The 16,577-nt window shown below is 43.8% G+C and overlaps 1 protein-coding gene across 1 annotated transcript; it reads left to right on the top strand.

Moving 5' to 3' along the window:
• Positions 1-6,752: 6,752 nt before the first annotated feature.
• LOC117457496 (pannexin-1-like) lies at positions 6,753-14,003 on the top strand. Its single transcript, XM_034097632.2, has 8 exons — positions 6,753-6,957; positions 8,033-8,232; positions 8,882-8,997; positions 10,238-10,425; positions 11,265-11,543; positions 11,700-11,922; positions 12,928-13,147; positions 13,687-14,003. The coding sequence occupies exons 2-8, from the start codon at positions 8,052-8,054 to the stop codon at positions 14,001-14,003; spliced, it is 1,524 nt and encodes a 507-aa protein (XP_033953523.1). The 5' UTR covers positions 6,753-6,957; positions 8,033-8,051.
• The last annotated feature ends 2,574 nt before the right edge of the window (positions 14,004-16,577 follow it).

Raw genomic sequence — 16,577 nt, 5'->3', positions numbered from 1 at the left:
ATGTATTTTCAAATGGTTGTACCAAATGGTCAGCGCCATATAGATAGCTCTGCAAATGGTCTGTTCTGTGGGAGCTCAGCACCACTGCATGCATGCTGCGAAGAGAGTCATGCTGCCTTTACGGACTGTTGGAAATATTGGCACGTCAGAGGGATTTTAGACACAGTTAAGTACACAATGTGCTTGCAGTTAACATGTTTTTTGTCTTAAGAGCTCTATTTAATAAGACAGGCTCATTCAAAAATGTCTTAAATAAGTTAGCATTTTCGATTGCTTGGGGATTCTTGAATGTGAAAAATAACAGTTCCATGCAGGGCCGTCCCTGGGGGGGGCGGGGGGGGCTACTGGAGCCTCGCAGCGGCGAAACCGTGCCGCACCACACTTATTGCGCCGCATAAACGCATAGGCTCCCTCCGCAAGATGAGGCCTCCTCCGCGAGGTGTCTGCGTGATCTTCCTGTAGGGAGGGACGGCCCTGGTTCCATGCCTCTAAATTAGATAGCTCCTTGATGGACCTGGAAAGGCATTATGCAAATAAGATATGTTAATTGTGACAGTCCTCTTCCACTATTGCAAGGCTTCATAAACCTAATAACCAACACACTCTCACTCCCTAAGCGTCCAATAGCGACGTTTGGTCAGTGTCCGTGGCGTCCAATTGTGATGCTCCTCGGCTCCTTCAGCGTCATAAAGGGACGCAAATAGCTTTCAACTGATTGCAATGTATTCCCATCTGCGTCGGGATGTGACGCTCATGGAAGCACGGCATTCGTTTATGCCGGCTGCCCTTAAAGGCAATGTGAGCATCCATTCCCATTGGATAACGGAGAATTGTACACCCGGAAGTAAGTATTCCTGTTACTGTCGATTGATTTTACAGTGATATCTGCACTACTCATCGACTAAAAAACACCAGATTATCCTTGTTAATTACACAACATTGATTGGTTTAAATTGTGTGCAATGCTTTTGTATTTTTCCCCTTCGATTCGGAGAAACAAATATTTTGTCTGAGTAAAGGATGGCAGAAGACACTACACTACCCAGAATCCCCAGCTATCGTTTGTACACCATGTGCTCTGTTTGTCAAACCCCGTTTTTTTCACCATTCATTCTGATGGCTACGTCACATGATCTTCAAATTTCTCCCTGCAGAAAAAGAAAACATGGCCGAAATTCGTTTTATTCTCGGTAGAAAATGCCTATTTTAAAGTTAGTTTGGCCATTAAAATGCGTTTTGATGTCATTTGATGCGAGAAATATGAGTTGTTATTTCATATTATGTGTGCAGTGGATGTACATGATCTTTAGTTTGCTAGTTATTACGAAGATTACTTCAGGAAATCGCGACGTTTTCATTGTTACCAAGGTGGTTGCTAGGGACGCTGCTATCGATATTATTTCTGTTATGTTGTGTAACTGTTTAATGGTGTTATCTTTATTGCTACCCCCTTCCCCATCAATGTATAGTGTTGGTCCACAGCCTAAACATATTAGTTTAACAAAATCCGCATCTAAAGATAGCCTACGTTATTTTCCCCTGTGCAATTCCAGTCTCACATCTCACAGCACATCGTCATTAACAAATACCGGAAACAGACCGAAAACATTTAAAAAAAATAATAATAATACTTTATTCCGAGTGTGCTTGCTTTTCTCTTTGAAAGTCATCACATAACGGCATTGTAATACACGGTTCGGCTGCATTACATATTACATATCTGCCGTAGTTCTGTATTTATAGAGCCCTGATGAGAAGACAAACATGAGGAACTGAAAACGTGACGTGGATCATAAATATATCAGCCATTAAACAACATCTTACATTTCTTTTCACACAATACGTCTCCTTGCAGTATCAACACTAATTCGGCTCACTTTTATATTTGATCCAATTGGTAGATAGGCTGTATTTACACCATAAAGGTGCACAGCTCATATAAAGGGACACCTGGTGGTTAAAGAATGTTATTGAATTTAATTATTTTTATTATTAGATATTAATACGATCCCTATAAAGTATATTCATTACTCGTTATTCTCTACTAACAGTTAATTAAAGACTGTATGTAATGACTATTTTGCACATCCCTTTCAAGATTTCATGATTTTCTAAGGTTTATTGACATATCATATAGGCCTACACAACTGTGGTGTAGTTCTGCACTGAATGAAAAACTTGGGTCGCAGGTTCCTCAATAGTGCATTACAAGACATCTATCAATATTTGTGCATACCTCCAGCAATGTTAACTATGTTGAAGCACTTATTTTAACTGATATTATACATAATGTATTATACTCTTATAAGATGTATGTAGATATTTCATCTCCGGCCTTGTCAGGTATTGAACAATCAATAAATAAAGAACACAGAATTGTTGAATATAAAACACAGAATTTGTGTGATTATACTAAATGATTTTCAAATAAACACAACTGCATATTTAACTGTTACACATGCTGATGTAACGCAAATGTTCCAACTTGGGATCAATAAAGTACATCTTATCTTAAGCTGATCGATGGCTACTGCCATATTTGCAAAATGTGCCTCTGAACCTTGACAAGTGCATGTTTCAGGCTTATCAATTAATGTAATGTAATGTTATTACAGGGGTCACACACATAAGACCAGCTGTTAAATAAAGCTCTTCTGACCTTAGCTGGCATGTGGGTATATATATTAATACTGCCCATAATGGGCACAAGCAATTTTCACCCATTTATTAATTATATGTTTTAAATGTGAGTGTTTCCTGTCCCCTAAACCTCCAGGGATGTACACAGTTTAATACTGGCAACTTCTTATTATGGGAAATACGAAAACGTCTTTTAAAACTACAACTCCCAGTAGAGACGTGCCATAGAGAACATGTTGCGAAACAGAATAGCCAGCATGTGTAGTTCTGGGGACGGGGTGGGGGAGGGGGACGCGGTGGACCAGTTCAAATCCAGTTTTGGACAGTCTGCCGTGGTTCCATCCCATTTCAAGTGCTGTTCGAGAATCGGCTTAACCCTCGGAGCACACTCTCCAATCACAGAGCTTGAGGACTATCACGGGGTTTGTCAAACAGAGCACATGGTGTAGTCCAAACGATAGCTGGGGATTCTGGGTAGTGTAGTGTCTTCTGCCATCCTTTACTCCTGGGAATGGAAGCTCACATTACCTTTAAGGGCAGCCGACATAAACGAATGCCGTGCTTCCATGCGCGTCAAATCCCGACGCAGATGGGAATACATTGCAATCAGTTGAAAGCTATTTGTGTGTGTGTGTGTGTGTGTGTGTGTGTGTGTGTGTGTGTGTGTGTGTGTGTGTGTGTGTGTGTGTGTGTGTGTGTGTGTGTGTGTGTGTGTGTGTGTGTGTGTGTGTGTGTGTGTGTGTGTGTGTGTGTGAGGGAGAGAGAGGGAGAGAGAGGGAGAGAGAGAGAGGGACCGGTGCCAGCAGCAGGGACCATGTTGTTAGCATCTGGTTAGCTAGCTGCACTAACGGACACAAGGAGCTGTTGGTTCCACAACAAGCTGGAGGAGAGCTCTTCTCTCAGACGGAGAGGCTCAGGTGAGCTAAAGGACTCTCTGAGTGTTTAGATAGTTAACTTTAGTCTAAGTTATCTCAGTGGGTCTCAAACGGTTTTGTCACAAATTATTCAAAAGATTATTTCCGCGGCACACCTTCATATGATCATTATAGTTATAAAACAAATAAGAGAATAAAGGAAAAACAGTTATGAAATACTATATGGCAGTAAAACAAGAATACAGTTTGAAAGGGGAGTGATTTGTAAAATATCCATAAAGAAAAAGAACAGTTGTGTTTCATCTGGGTGTTGTTGAGAGATGTATCCATAGTCATAGATCTCTTAATGTTGCTCTCAAAGTGCATCAGATTGATGCTTTTAACTTCAATATTTAAAAAAAATCTTCCCGAGGGAGCATCACCCCGGACCCCCCTAGAGGAGGTGAGGTCCGCTCCCCACTCATAAAAAATAGCACTTTACCCATGCCTATATGCCGTGAGCTGATTATCGAGCCTTCATTGTAACAGTCGCGGGTGTACTGTGTGTTTGCGTGTGGGGAGTGCTTTTGTGCGTGCTCTATAGTGCCCGTAATAGTGTTCACTGGAGTCCAGCACCTCAGCACCCCCACTCAAAATACCTTCCCGCGCCTCTGCCGGCGGTGGTCCAACAGTTCCCCCAAGGGCCCCAACCGATAGGGGACTCTATGGCGCTATTGAGACCCCCGACGCCAAGATCAAAAGCTATATTATAGCAACATGTCCATGTAGGCCTACCGGTCCATCCCTCAGAGACAAACATCAAGGAAACAGGTGTAACCCTCTTCAGTTCGCTGTGCCGTTGGCAGGCTGTGGCGGTTTGAGGCCAGGGCAGGCTGTTGTTGATAGCCTACATGTGGCGCCTACGAGTGGTTGTGTATGTCCGTGCGTGTGTGAGCGCATCAGCGTGCCCTTATGTTTGGGGCCCCAAAACAATATTTGCACCGGGGCCAATCACAACCTTGTTACGCCACACACACACACACACACACACACACACACACACACACACCACACACACACACACACACACACACACACACACACACACACACACACACACGTACACACACATGCACACACACGCATGAGAGACTGCGCTGACGGATGTCTCCTGGTTCACAATATGAAATAACACCTCTTCACAGTCAACATTCATCAGGATTGGCAACTAGCTGCACTCTACTTTCAGAAAACCAACACCACATTTCTCTCTCCGTTATGGATCTTCACTACTGTCAAACTATCAATTCAGAATACATTTGGGTTTTTGGCACTTTTCCCGTGACTAATCATCTGAAGAACCAGTTTGAGGCAAGATTTCTATAGCCAGCAGGGGAATCATAATGGGAATGTTAGGCGGACAAATACTTCCACCCATAATTTCTCTTGAACGACCGTTAACAAGTGTGAAGTATTCCATTACAGCCAGCTCTTCCTTATGGCTCATGGCTACAGAGAGTGCAGAAGTGAGATTTACAATTGGTGTGTTGGATCTAGAGGAATAGGTTTTTTTTTAACCTTTTGTGTATTACGCTCATTTGTATTCATGTCTCGGAGTTAGAGGTGAATCGAGGAAGCTGCAGGGATGACAATGCTGACAGTTATAAACAAAAGTGTTGTAATGTAACTACATGCATTTACTCAAGTACTGTACTTAAAGGTGGGGTAGGCAAGTTTGAGAAACCGGCTCGAGATCGCTAGAATTTGAAAATACACAACCGTAGAAAAATCTGCCACTTCCTTACAGAGCCCCTCCTCCAACACACACGAACGCGCACATGACCAATGAGGGCACGATAAAAGTTTGTGCCCCGATGGAAGGCTGACAGGCAGGTAGGTACGGAGCCCCATAGGGGACATGGAGAAGAAAAAAAAATTATTTGAAAAAAAAAATAAATAAAATGTTTTGCGAGATCTCGCAAAACCTTTGCGAGATAGATATCGCAAAACCCCGTTGCAGTTTGTAGACGGTCCCTAAGCACTCCTCTCTTGATGTTTTGCTCGGATGACGCCGCGTATCGAACTGTTCTGATCAAAACGACTCTGTAGCTAGTTGTCTACCTTGCTATGATTGTAAAGTCATGTTGTTTGTATTTTTACAACGTTATGTTCATGAGTTATTGATCCGTGAAATTCGAATCTGTCAATAACTCAGCTCAAAGGAACGTGCATGTCCCTCGCTCTGAGTGTTCTCTTGAGGTGTCTTCACTTATGTGAAACCCTTTTATATATACAGTCTATGTGTGAAACCCGTGCCTATTGCCAAGCACTGATGTTATATCTTTATATTTAAGGCCAAGCTCAAAGTAAAATCGATGAACCACTCCATTGTTGTGGTTTCTGTGTTGCCGTAGCAGCCGAACTGACCAGGAAGTACTAAATGAAAAGTATTGCGAGATCTCGCAAAGGGGTTTTGCGAGATCTCGAAAAAGTATTGCGATATCTCGCAAAGGTTTTGCGATATCTCGCAAAACATTATTATTTTTTTTTTCAAATTATTATTATTTTTCTTCTCCATGTCCCCTAGGGGGCTCCGTAGATAGGCCATCCCGCCGGCCCGGCTAAATGGATTGGTTGTACTTTTTACAGTATTACGGCTTCTACAGATGACATTTTTTTATGGATTTTTTGTCAAAGCACTTAAGATATTCATTGCTATCGGGATGTTAAGAGCATTCCATGGAATAAAACAAAAAGTGTATCTCGAGCCGGTTTCTGAAACTTACCTACCCCACCTTTAAGTAAAACAAATGGGGTGTGTGTTCTTTATTTGATTATTTTCACATTAAGCTACTTTATATTTTACTCCACTACATTTTGTTGGCAAATGTTGTACATTACTCCACTACATTTGTTTTTTCATATTTAGTTACAAGTTACATTGCAGATTTCGGTTATTAATAACAAGTTAAATCTCCATACATTATTATATACGATCATAGGTTAAGCTACACGGAAGTTTTTGAAATATTTCAAATAAAACCCACTTTTACCGAGTTCAAAGGGAAGAGATGAACAAAGAAATGCACCAATAATTGTAATAAAACGACCTTTACTTGTTACTGAGTATTTTTACACTGTAGCTACTTTTACTTTAGAAAGTAATGGAGTATTTATTACACATTGATAAACACAATCTCAAAATGTGACTCCCCAAATCACAAACTCCCGAGCTCCATACGAAGGCGGCATTGCAACTGTGAAATCAGAGCTGTGCATATGCACTTGAACGCATCTGTTTTTAATGGGACGGAAGGAGCGCCGTACAGGAAACACTTCAGTAGAGCTGCTGGATGTGGAGCCGCGGAGGACTGCTGGAATCAGCCACAAGTTATCTGAGCTGCCGCTGAGAGCCATGAAACTTTAATACACACACTGAGCGGGAGAAGGTCGGTAACGTTCGGTAAGTTCAAGTTCAGTATTTCGTTTAATATTAAATATAATAAGCGAACGTCAGTATTCGTTATTAGGTGAAGTGAGGTCAGCTAACTGCCGGGGATGAAGTCTCTGCTCAACGTCAGACTGCCTTCAACAACAATGATTCCGTGGTTGGAATGTAACTAAGTACATTTACTCAAGAACACCGCTAAAGTACAATTTTGAGGGATTTGTACTTTACGTGCCTATTTACATTTGTTGCTACGTTGTTCTTTTACTTTATTATTCAGAGGTAAATCTTTTACTTTTACTCCACTACATTTATTTAATACCTTTTAGTTTCTTTACAGATCTGGATTAATGATGTGAAATGGAAAGGTTTATGTCAACTAAAAATAATATACACGTTCGTGATAATGCAGTAGATTGTAAAAGAGGAATTGTTGTTACTGCTGCTCAGAAGAGAAAATGATTGCCAATTATGGACTTTGTTACATTCCTTTTTCATTTCAAGATTACAAAGCATTTGAAGAACTTTTTCTTCTTTTACTTTAATTTAATTAAGGTGTTTATTTCAGAATCAGAATTCCTGTATCAGTCCCACAGCGGGGAGGTGAACAGTGTCACAGCAACAAGTGGAATAGCAGATGAAAAAGACATGCAATAATAAAAAAGAAGAAAAGCACACTTTAATACAAATAAAGACAAATAGGAACACAGCCATGGCTAAACAATGAGTAGTAACAATTAAAAAACAAAAAAAAGAAGTGACATAAATAACATATTAACGTAATCTTCTAAAAATGAAATGTTGGGACATTTATAAAAATGTATTTCATAAAGTTTTTAAACCAAACACCAGTATTCAAACGAATGTCTTATTCATTAGGGATGTTAGCGTTGCAGTGACAGAACATTGGGTAAGAGCCCAGGTCATTAGAGCTCTGCTCTGTGGCAGGTGAACTGTTTACTGGAGGCCTGCTTTGCATTCAAGGGATATGTGCTCTGGGGAAAAGGAACATGTTGATATCCTACACAGAATGAATGCAGACATCAGGTGCTTCTTGTTGTGTGTGCTCAGCTGTGAGTGTGTGCTGCAGGTGACAGAGCAGCGCTGAGATGGCCATCGCACACGTGGCTACAGAGTACGTGTTCAGCGACTTCCTGCTGAAGGACCCGACCCAGGCTCAGTACCGCAGCGTCCGCACAGAGCTGGCGGTGGACAAGATGGTGACCTGTGTGGCCGTGGGCCTGCCCCTCCTGCTCATCTCTCTGGCCTTCGCTCAGGAGGTCTCCGTGGGTGAGTGGACCGCCGGGTCAGGACCACAGTCTGTTCCGGCTGATTAATGCTGTCTGAGTCCGGTTAGTCTTTGTAAGCATGTGTTGGCCTCGGCTGTGTCCCGAGACTGTTCACTCTTAATACACATATCTTGCCTGCTCTCTAGCATCCGACAGGCAGTAGGCTTCCACTGCGTCAGGCAAATGATCCTACGAATGTCCCCTGCTATAAATATCACGTCTTATTTCCTTTTGTTTCGCATGTCGGTAGGCTGACATGTAAACGGCTTCGTTGCCTGTCCCCTGTGTTTCTGTTTCTCTGTGTGAGCTGGGTCGGAGGCTATAGCTGCTGCAAACACCCACCCTTCCAGCTGGAATAGATTAATACTGTTAAGTATTTTCACTCTTCATTAAATAACACAACTTTGGTTTAACTTCTACATCTGTTCATTTCTTACCAGAAGGAGTTTAGTTGTGAAATGTAAAAGGTTCATCTTAAGGTTACATCTTAACATCCTGACATCCTGAAGTGTCAAACCAATGAACAGCCTAATTCATTAACTTTGACAGTCTGCAGATTAAAATGTTAACTAACATTCCTGAAAGAAGTCATTTCAGTGAAAGCACTGGCTCAATGGGTTTGTGTTGCTGTCTGTCTCCATGGTGCTCAGGGACCCAGATCAGCTGCTTCGCTCCCTCCAACTTCTCCTGGAGGCAGGCTGTGTATGTGGACTCGTACTGCTGGGCCACTGTGCACACACACACTCTACCTCTGTGGCTGCACAAGGTACACACACACATACACACACACACACACACACACACACACACACACACACACACACACACACACACACACACACACACTCTACCTCTGTGGCTGCACAAGGTACACACACACACACACACACACACACACACACACACACACACACACACACACACTCTACCTATGTGGCTGCACAAGGTGTACACACACACACACACACACACACACACACACACACACACACACACACACACACACACTACCTCTGTGGCTGCACAAGGTACACACACACACACACACACACACACACACACACTCACTCTACCTCTGTGGCTGCACAAGGTACACACACACACACACACACACACACACACACACACACACACACACACACACACACACACACACACACACACACACACACACACACTCTACCTCTGTGGCTGCACAAGGTACACACACACACACACACACACACACACACACACACACACACACACACACACACACACACACTCTACCTCTGTGGCTGCACAAGGTACACACACACACACACACACACACACACACACACACACACACACACACACACACACACACACACACACACACACACACACACACACACTCTACCTCTGTGGCTGCACAAGGTACACACACACACATTCCTAAATGGACTTTTATGTTGTAACACTCGCAGCACCAAACTAGAACAGCAACAACACACACATGTTGTGTGGAGGCAGATCTGGATCCACTGTCACTCAGGTTCCTGAAGCAGTCCTCTTCTCGTCTTCACACGCTATTTCAATCTGTCTTTTCAAATAAGAACAAATGTCATTAAACCAAGAGGTTCGACTCAGGTCTAATGTTAAGCTGGGCACTTTCTAGAATCCAATAAACAAACTGACAACTAAAAAGACAAAGCCTAAGAAAGAATGAAACATTTAAAAGTATTCTAATGTTGCGGTGACCGTCTATGTTTCCTGTAGTTATTTATTAGCCCTTGTTACTGTTAGTGTATAGTTGTATTATTATGCTGAACTCTGGCACAACAAGTTCCGTGGGGATAAATCAAGTCCTACCTCAAGTGGTCTTCATATTCAAATGACGTTGTTGGCCATGAGCAGGTCGCCTCACGTTGTGCTTGTTTCTGAACTCTCCCGAGGAGGTGAGATCACGTGTCGGCTAAAGAGAGGACAGAGACACTGCCTGACGAAGACTTTCAGCCATCTCACTTCCTGTCTCTCCTGTGCAGTTCTTCCCGTACATCCTGCTGCTGGTGGCGGTGCTCATGTACGTGCCGGCCCTCTTCTGGAGGTTCACTGCGGCCCCCCTCCTGCAGTCAGACCTCAGCTTCATCATGGAGGAGCTGGATCGCTGCTACAACCGCGCCGTCACTCTGGCCAAACGCCTGGCCACCGCAGGCCTGCTCGGCCCCGACAGGTAGGCAAACTGCTGGAGGCAGGTCAAAGGTCAGGCTGCAGCCGGCCTGCTCGGCCCCGACAGGTAGGGAAACCGCTGGAGGCAGGGCAAAGGTCGGCTCAGCAGAAGCAACGTGAAGAACAGAGGCAGAAAGAAAATCCTGCATTTGATACACAGCTGGCACAGCGTCAAGAGCTCTGCTTTTTCTACTTTCTAGTCTTTTCAATTGTATTGCACAAGGCCATGTCTTTGTATGCTGCTGCAGTAAAGTACTTCTTATCTTATGTTCCTCCAAAACACAGTTGATACTGTGAGAGCATGTCTTTACTTGCTGGTCACTTATCTGAAGGAGGCAGCTTCCCTTTGAGCCAGATGAGTGGAACGAGTGTACTACGACAACATCTGATTTATTGTTAATGTCACACTCAACATTTGGTTTCAAACCTTGAAATGTTTAAACCTCACTGTGTTATTTAAGCGTTCTGATGACAACCCAAGAGTGGGTTAAACTCAGAGGTTCACGTGTGAATGATTTGACAGACGGGCCGTTTCTCAGTGTGGAGTACACCTGCTGCAGAGCAACCGCTTCAAGTATGCTACGTCATCGAGTGGCGCCGAATGCTGGGCATTTAACAAGCATTCAAACAGTCCTTCTGCGCCATGACGTAGTGTCCTTGAAGTAGTTGCTCTGCAGCAGGTGTACTCGAGGTGTACTCCACACTGAGAAACGGCCAGGGACTGAGCACCAAATACCATCGTTGCCTCTTTTTGAAGATGCAATAGTTCGTACTTCTTCTATAGTTATCAAGTTAATCAACAACAGCAAATCCTCATCCTCTGCTGTTCCCCCCCCCACGCAGCGACCCCACTGACGGGTGTTTTAACTACCCTCTGGTGGAGAAGTTCCTGATGACTAAGCGCTTCTCGCGCTCCATGCTGTTTTACTACCTGCTGTGCCGGGGGCTGACTCTGGTCACCCTGCTGTGTGCCTGTGTGTACCTGGGCTACTACCTGCGCCTGGCCTCCGTCACCGACGACTTTGGCTGCGAGTTGCGGGTGGGGCTGCTGGCCTCGGACCCGGGGGTCCCGGAGAAGGTGCAGTGTAAGCTGATTGCTGTGGGGGTCTTCTCTCTGCTCAGGTACGTGTCTGTGCAGTGCAGCGAATGGAACTAACAAGTATCCTAATGATGTATGAATCGGCCCGTTGTGACTGATTTGATACTTTAAGGGTGCAGTTTGATTTCAAATGTTTTTCTTCCATTAACCGCAGTCTGCTTCCTTCCCTCTGCTTCCAGCCTGGTGAACTTGGTCCTGTTCATTGCACTGGTTCCCGCTGTGATCTATGCCAGTCTCCGCCCCCTCTTCTGCAATGGACATGCCCGCTTCCTGGAAACCTACCAATCACTGCCCACCGTGAGCATCCTGCCCGCCCCCAGCAGCCGCTGGGACGACCTCTCTCTGTATCTGCTCTTCCTGGAGGAGAACATCAGCGAACTCAAGTCCTACAAATACATCAAGGTCTGCGAGTGTGTGTGTCGTGGCATCCAAGGTTTCCTTTTGCCACTACAGCGGGTTTGATGACACGCAATCCAAAGCAATAAGCAGCCAAGGTTTTCAGTCAAAAAATGTAATTTATTACAAAAAAGTATTGACTTAAATAGTCTCAAAATAACAAATCTAAATCAATATTTCGGCGATATACTTTCTTATATAAACTATACTTTTCAGTTTATTTAATTTCCATGTCCTCCAACCAGGCCACAATACATTGGTCACAGTATATAGTAGGGATGCCAGCGATTATTCGAATATTCGTTACAGTCTCTATAATCGAAAATTATTTTTAAAATTCGATTTTATTTATATATATTTTTATTATTATTTATGTTTTTGTTTGTTTTCCTGGCTTAGTTTCAACCAAAATATAGACTAATGCTAATAATAGTATTAATAATTGTAAATGGCCATTTGTCACACCACCAGTTTGTTTTACTGTAAACTTGGAGGAAGCCAGCAGCGCAGACTGCGCAGAGTGCAGACTGCAAAGTGCAGACTGCTGCAGACTGCGCAGAGTGCAGACTGCAAAGTGCAGACTGCTGCAGACTGCGCAGAGTGCAGACTGCAAAGTGCAGACTGCTGCAGACTGCGCAGAGTGCAGACTGCTGCAGACTGCGCAGAGTGCAGACTGCTGCAGACTGCTGCAGACTGCTGCAGACTGCTGCAGAGTGCGCAGAGTGCAGACTGGGCCACAGCTCGTGACACCACATGGGGATTTATTAGGATCAGAAGTTTATATCTGACTCTGGAGTACACAGCGATTCCCGGGGGCTACTTCTAATGCAGCCCGGTGTTCCTGGACTGTAGCTCTGCTGACTTGAACAAGTTGAACCTCAGCACTTTGCGAGAGTCTATACAAGGTAGTGAGCCATCTAGCAGAGGGGTCCAAATAGTTTAAACTGCCAATGGTTGAAATAGTGACAGTGATGTGTAAAAGTGGCTCAGTCAGTAGGGGCTTGTGTGCAGGTGCTGGAGCTGCTGAGGAGAGAGTGCTCCGGAGAGGACTTCAATGCCTTGGGGCTGCTGCAGACGCTCTGCCTGGTGAAGATGGACACTGTGGATGGGAACAAGCAGGGCAAACAGGATGCAGTAAGGAACTCTGGCAGCAGCCCCTCAGCTGCCAACAGCTCCAGCTGTCCCAACTCCAACCCAGACCCCCACAGCAAGAGGGGGACCCAGATGAGAGGTGAGCACATGACGTCACATTTCATCTAAAAGAACTCTTTTGTTTCAGGGTCATTTTCCATTTTTTGTTAATCTAAGTCAATTTGGAGGAAGGTTTTAAAATGAGTTGGAGGAAGAGGAAGAGCTACCTGATGGCATCGTGTCATTAATGATATTTCATCTAATACCACAAAATAAAGTTTGACTTTCGGTGTTTGTGCCGGCAGGGCTCAGAAAGGATTTGGATTTTTGGAAAAACCAATGGGCCATGTCCTATATTCTAAATGTGTGTTATGGTCTTGTTTTGATGCAGGCTTTAGGAGTCCCAAGCCTTCCTTACAGTTAGACATCACAGCTTGATGCTGGGCCAAACAATCACTTGTGATTTCTACATGAATAGCTCTGTCCGTTTCCAGTCTTTATGCTAAGCTAAGCTAACCAGACTCACTCTACAGACTGTGAAGCCCTCTGGGAAGATTACTTGCCAAATAATTCAACTTGAATGACCCTAAGACCAAAAGCCTAAATAATATTCACTAACATGCAGCAATGTGTTTTCAGAGCTCACTCCTCTGCTGCCAGGAAACGACCTGACGGGGGGGGCCGGCCACCAGGGAGGAGGCGGCCACCAGGGAGGAGGCGGCCACCAGGGGGGTGCCGGCCACCAGGGAGGAGGCGGCCACCAGGGAGGAGGCGGCCACCAGGGGGGGGGCAGCCACCAGGGAGGAGGCGGCCACCAGGGGGGGGGCGGCCACCAGGGGGGGGGCGGCCACCAGGGGGGAGGCGGCCACCAGGGGGGGGGCGACCACCAGGCGGGGGGCCGTCCGCCGGGGGGCGCTGACCACCAGGGAGGGGCCGTCCGCCAGCGAGCGCAGTGATGCTGCACTGAAATCATCAGCATCTCATCTTCTACCTTCTTCAAACTAATGTTCATGTAACCAAGGAAGAGGCGAGGCGTGGCGTGGCGAGGCGTGGCGTGGCGTGGCGAGGCGTGGCGAGGCGTGGCGAGGCGTGTGATCCTCCTGTGGGGACGGCTTTCGGGAATCACTGAATGTGTCATTCAAACACTTTTGGAGTTTCAGGATGAAGCACTACAGTACTAAGATGTCACTGTTCTGCCCCCCTATGAATTGTGGGTAATTATGTCATCAGACTAATGAACTTAAGTAGCTATTGCTGCCAATTTGGAATGCCACGATGTCATATTATTTTCATGTTAATTCAGATATTAGGTGCGTGTTTCTTTGATGATCCTCTTAAATATTGCCCGTTGCTTCAGATGTGAATCCCATGTCTGAGTACTTTAAATAGAGCAGGAAGTGAGTGTGCAGTCGAGCCGCTGCCCTGCAGGGTGTGTGGGACAGTTGGTGTCTAACACCATGCGCCAACTTCCCATTCAAACTAAGAGTATGACATGGTCTAAATTGCAGTTGTACAGTTCCCTTCAAAAAGAAGAGGTGATATTTATTTGCACGTCATTGTGGGGTTATGTACTTTTGACGAGTGATGATCACATTTAAGACTGTCGCGGTACGACAGAGGAACAGCTTTATGTCAGAGGAGAGTTCTCAATGTGTTGTTTCTTTGATAAGTTGTTTCACATGTCACGCTACAGCTAACGACATTGCCTGACATTTATCCATTTTTCAACAAGAATGCTTCAAATGGTTCATTCCTAATGTAATAAGTACAAGGCAACGGCACATCAAAGGTAAGAGCTCAAAGGATATTCAGCGTTATGTTGATCCGTGGGAGTTCATGTATTCTCTCTAGATGTTTGGATGTCTCCACCTGGACGGACAGCTTGTTGGGGATCTCAGGGACAGTCACATGACAGTTTACTCTTCTCCTTTGAGCCTCTTCCACTGCTTGTATATATGAACTGCACTAAGTGGAACATTTTTTACATATCATGAAATTGCTGGCGTTATATCTCTTGTGTTTTTTGTATCACTTTTCTGCATTTCTTTTTTACATGATTGGGTCCAATTTCTGTGCATTTGGCCATTTGAATGTAGAGTCCTGGAAAGATACTGGTGCTTGTTGTTCTGAGAAAACAGTGTTTCGTTCCTGATGTGACTTTGTGATGCTGGAAACTGCTGTAGGTCATGTTTGAGATGCCATGCATGTTCCTTATGACACGTGTAGGACTGCCTGCAGCCTAAGAAATAAATTGGTAGATTTACTGCTGAGTCGTGTGATTACTGTGTGGGTTTGACTGAGTGGACTTTACGAAGAGGATAAGACGGTATTCAGTGAATGGAGGATAGCCTCTCAATGTTTAGTGACTTTATGATTCTAACGGACACATTCAGAGCATAATCAAGGAGCAGCTCTTCACAGGACAACATATATCACAAGAAGCTGGCAGTGCGGTTTTAACCTGCATTCAAGACAACAAAAAGTCAGCCTTATTATGCTATAATATTATAATGTTAGATTGTTCATTTTAATGCATTGAAATGTAATTGTCACAGCTGGTCAAGGTGAAGTTAATTTGAATAGTTTTATACTTTAGAACTGCATTATTATAAGCCAGTCATTGCGTAGTCAATCTAAAACTAGACGCAAATATAATGTAGCCTACAATATTCCCTCTGAAATGTGGGGGAGAACAAATAGAGAGTAGCAGAAAATGCTATTCTAACAGAATGTTGTTAAAAGCTAGACTTATCATAACATTACGAAACACTCGTGAAATAGATTTACAAGTAAAAAAGCATTCCTAAGTATCTTTCTAACATTCACAAGATTCGATCAGCCGCTTGTGGATATATATTATATAAGTGAGTGGTGTTCCACTTTAACCATCAGAACCCGGACCCATTTCTTATTTTGGGAAAATTAAGGGGAACATCATTTAGACTAAATAGACCACCTAGAAAACATTTCTGACCAGAACCCCCCTACTGTCAAATATCTGAAAAGTGACATATATGTCACATTGGGCTTTAATGGTAAAATAACTTATATATAACTTCATTAACGAGGATGATTTTTTGGTTTAAATTAGTTTGAACATTCTTTGAATTGAAGAATAAGAACATATCAACTCAATATAATTGAATCAGCTAAATTAACTGAGCAGATCATAATAATATTTGTAATTGTGCATATATGTCACTTAGGGTTTACTGTGAAAGTTTAGGGTTAAAGTCCCGATGTGACATCAGTGTCACAGTAATGTTTGTCTCATTTGTTTCATATCAATTTGATCAATACATGTTTCCACAACAGGCTAAATGTAATAAAGCACATGTTATGTAAGCATTTCAATTCTTAAATGGCTTGAATTTTACCTTTAGCAACAACAAAAAAGCTTTTGAAATGTAGGTCGTTATGTCACATGTGTTAGTCTGGCACATGGACATCTTGGACACATTTGTTATGGGAACACAAAATCACATGTCCTGGACCATGACCCACCACACTGTTCAGTGTGTGCCAGTGCT

The sequence above is a fragment of the Pseudochaenichthys georgianus genome, chromosome 13 (genome assembly GCF_902827115.2).
Source record: "Pseudochaenichthys georgianus chromosome 13, fPseGeo1.2, whole genome shotgun sequence".
In the NCBI taxonomy this organism is placed as follows: Eukaryota; Metazoa; Chordata; class Actinopteri; order Perciformes; family Channichthyidae; genus Pseudochaenichthys; species Pseudochaenichthys georgianus.
This window is presented reverse-complemented; position numbering and strand designations above follow the sequence as displayed.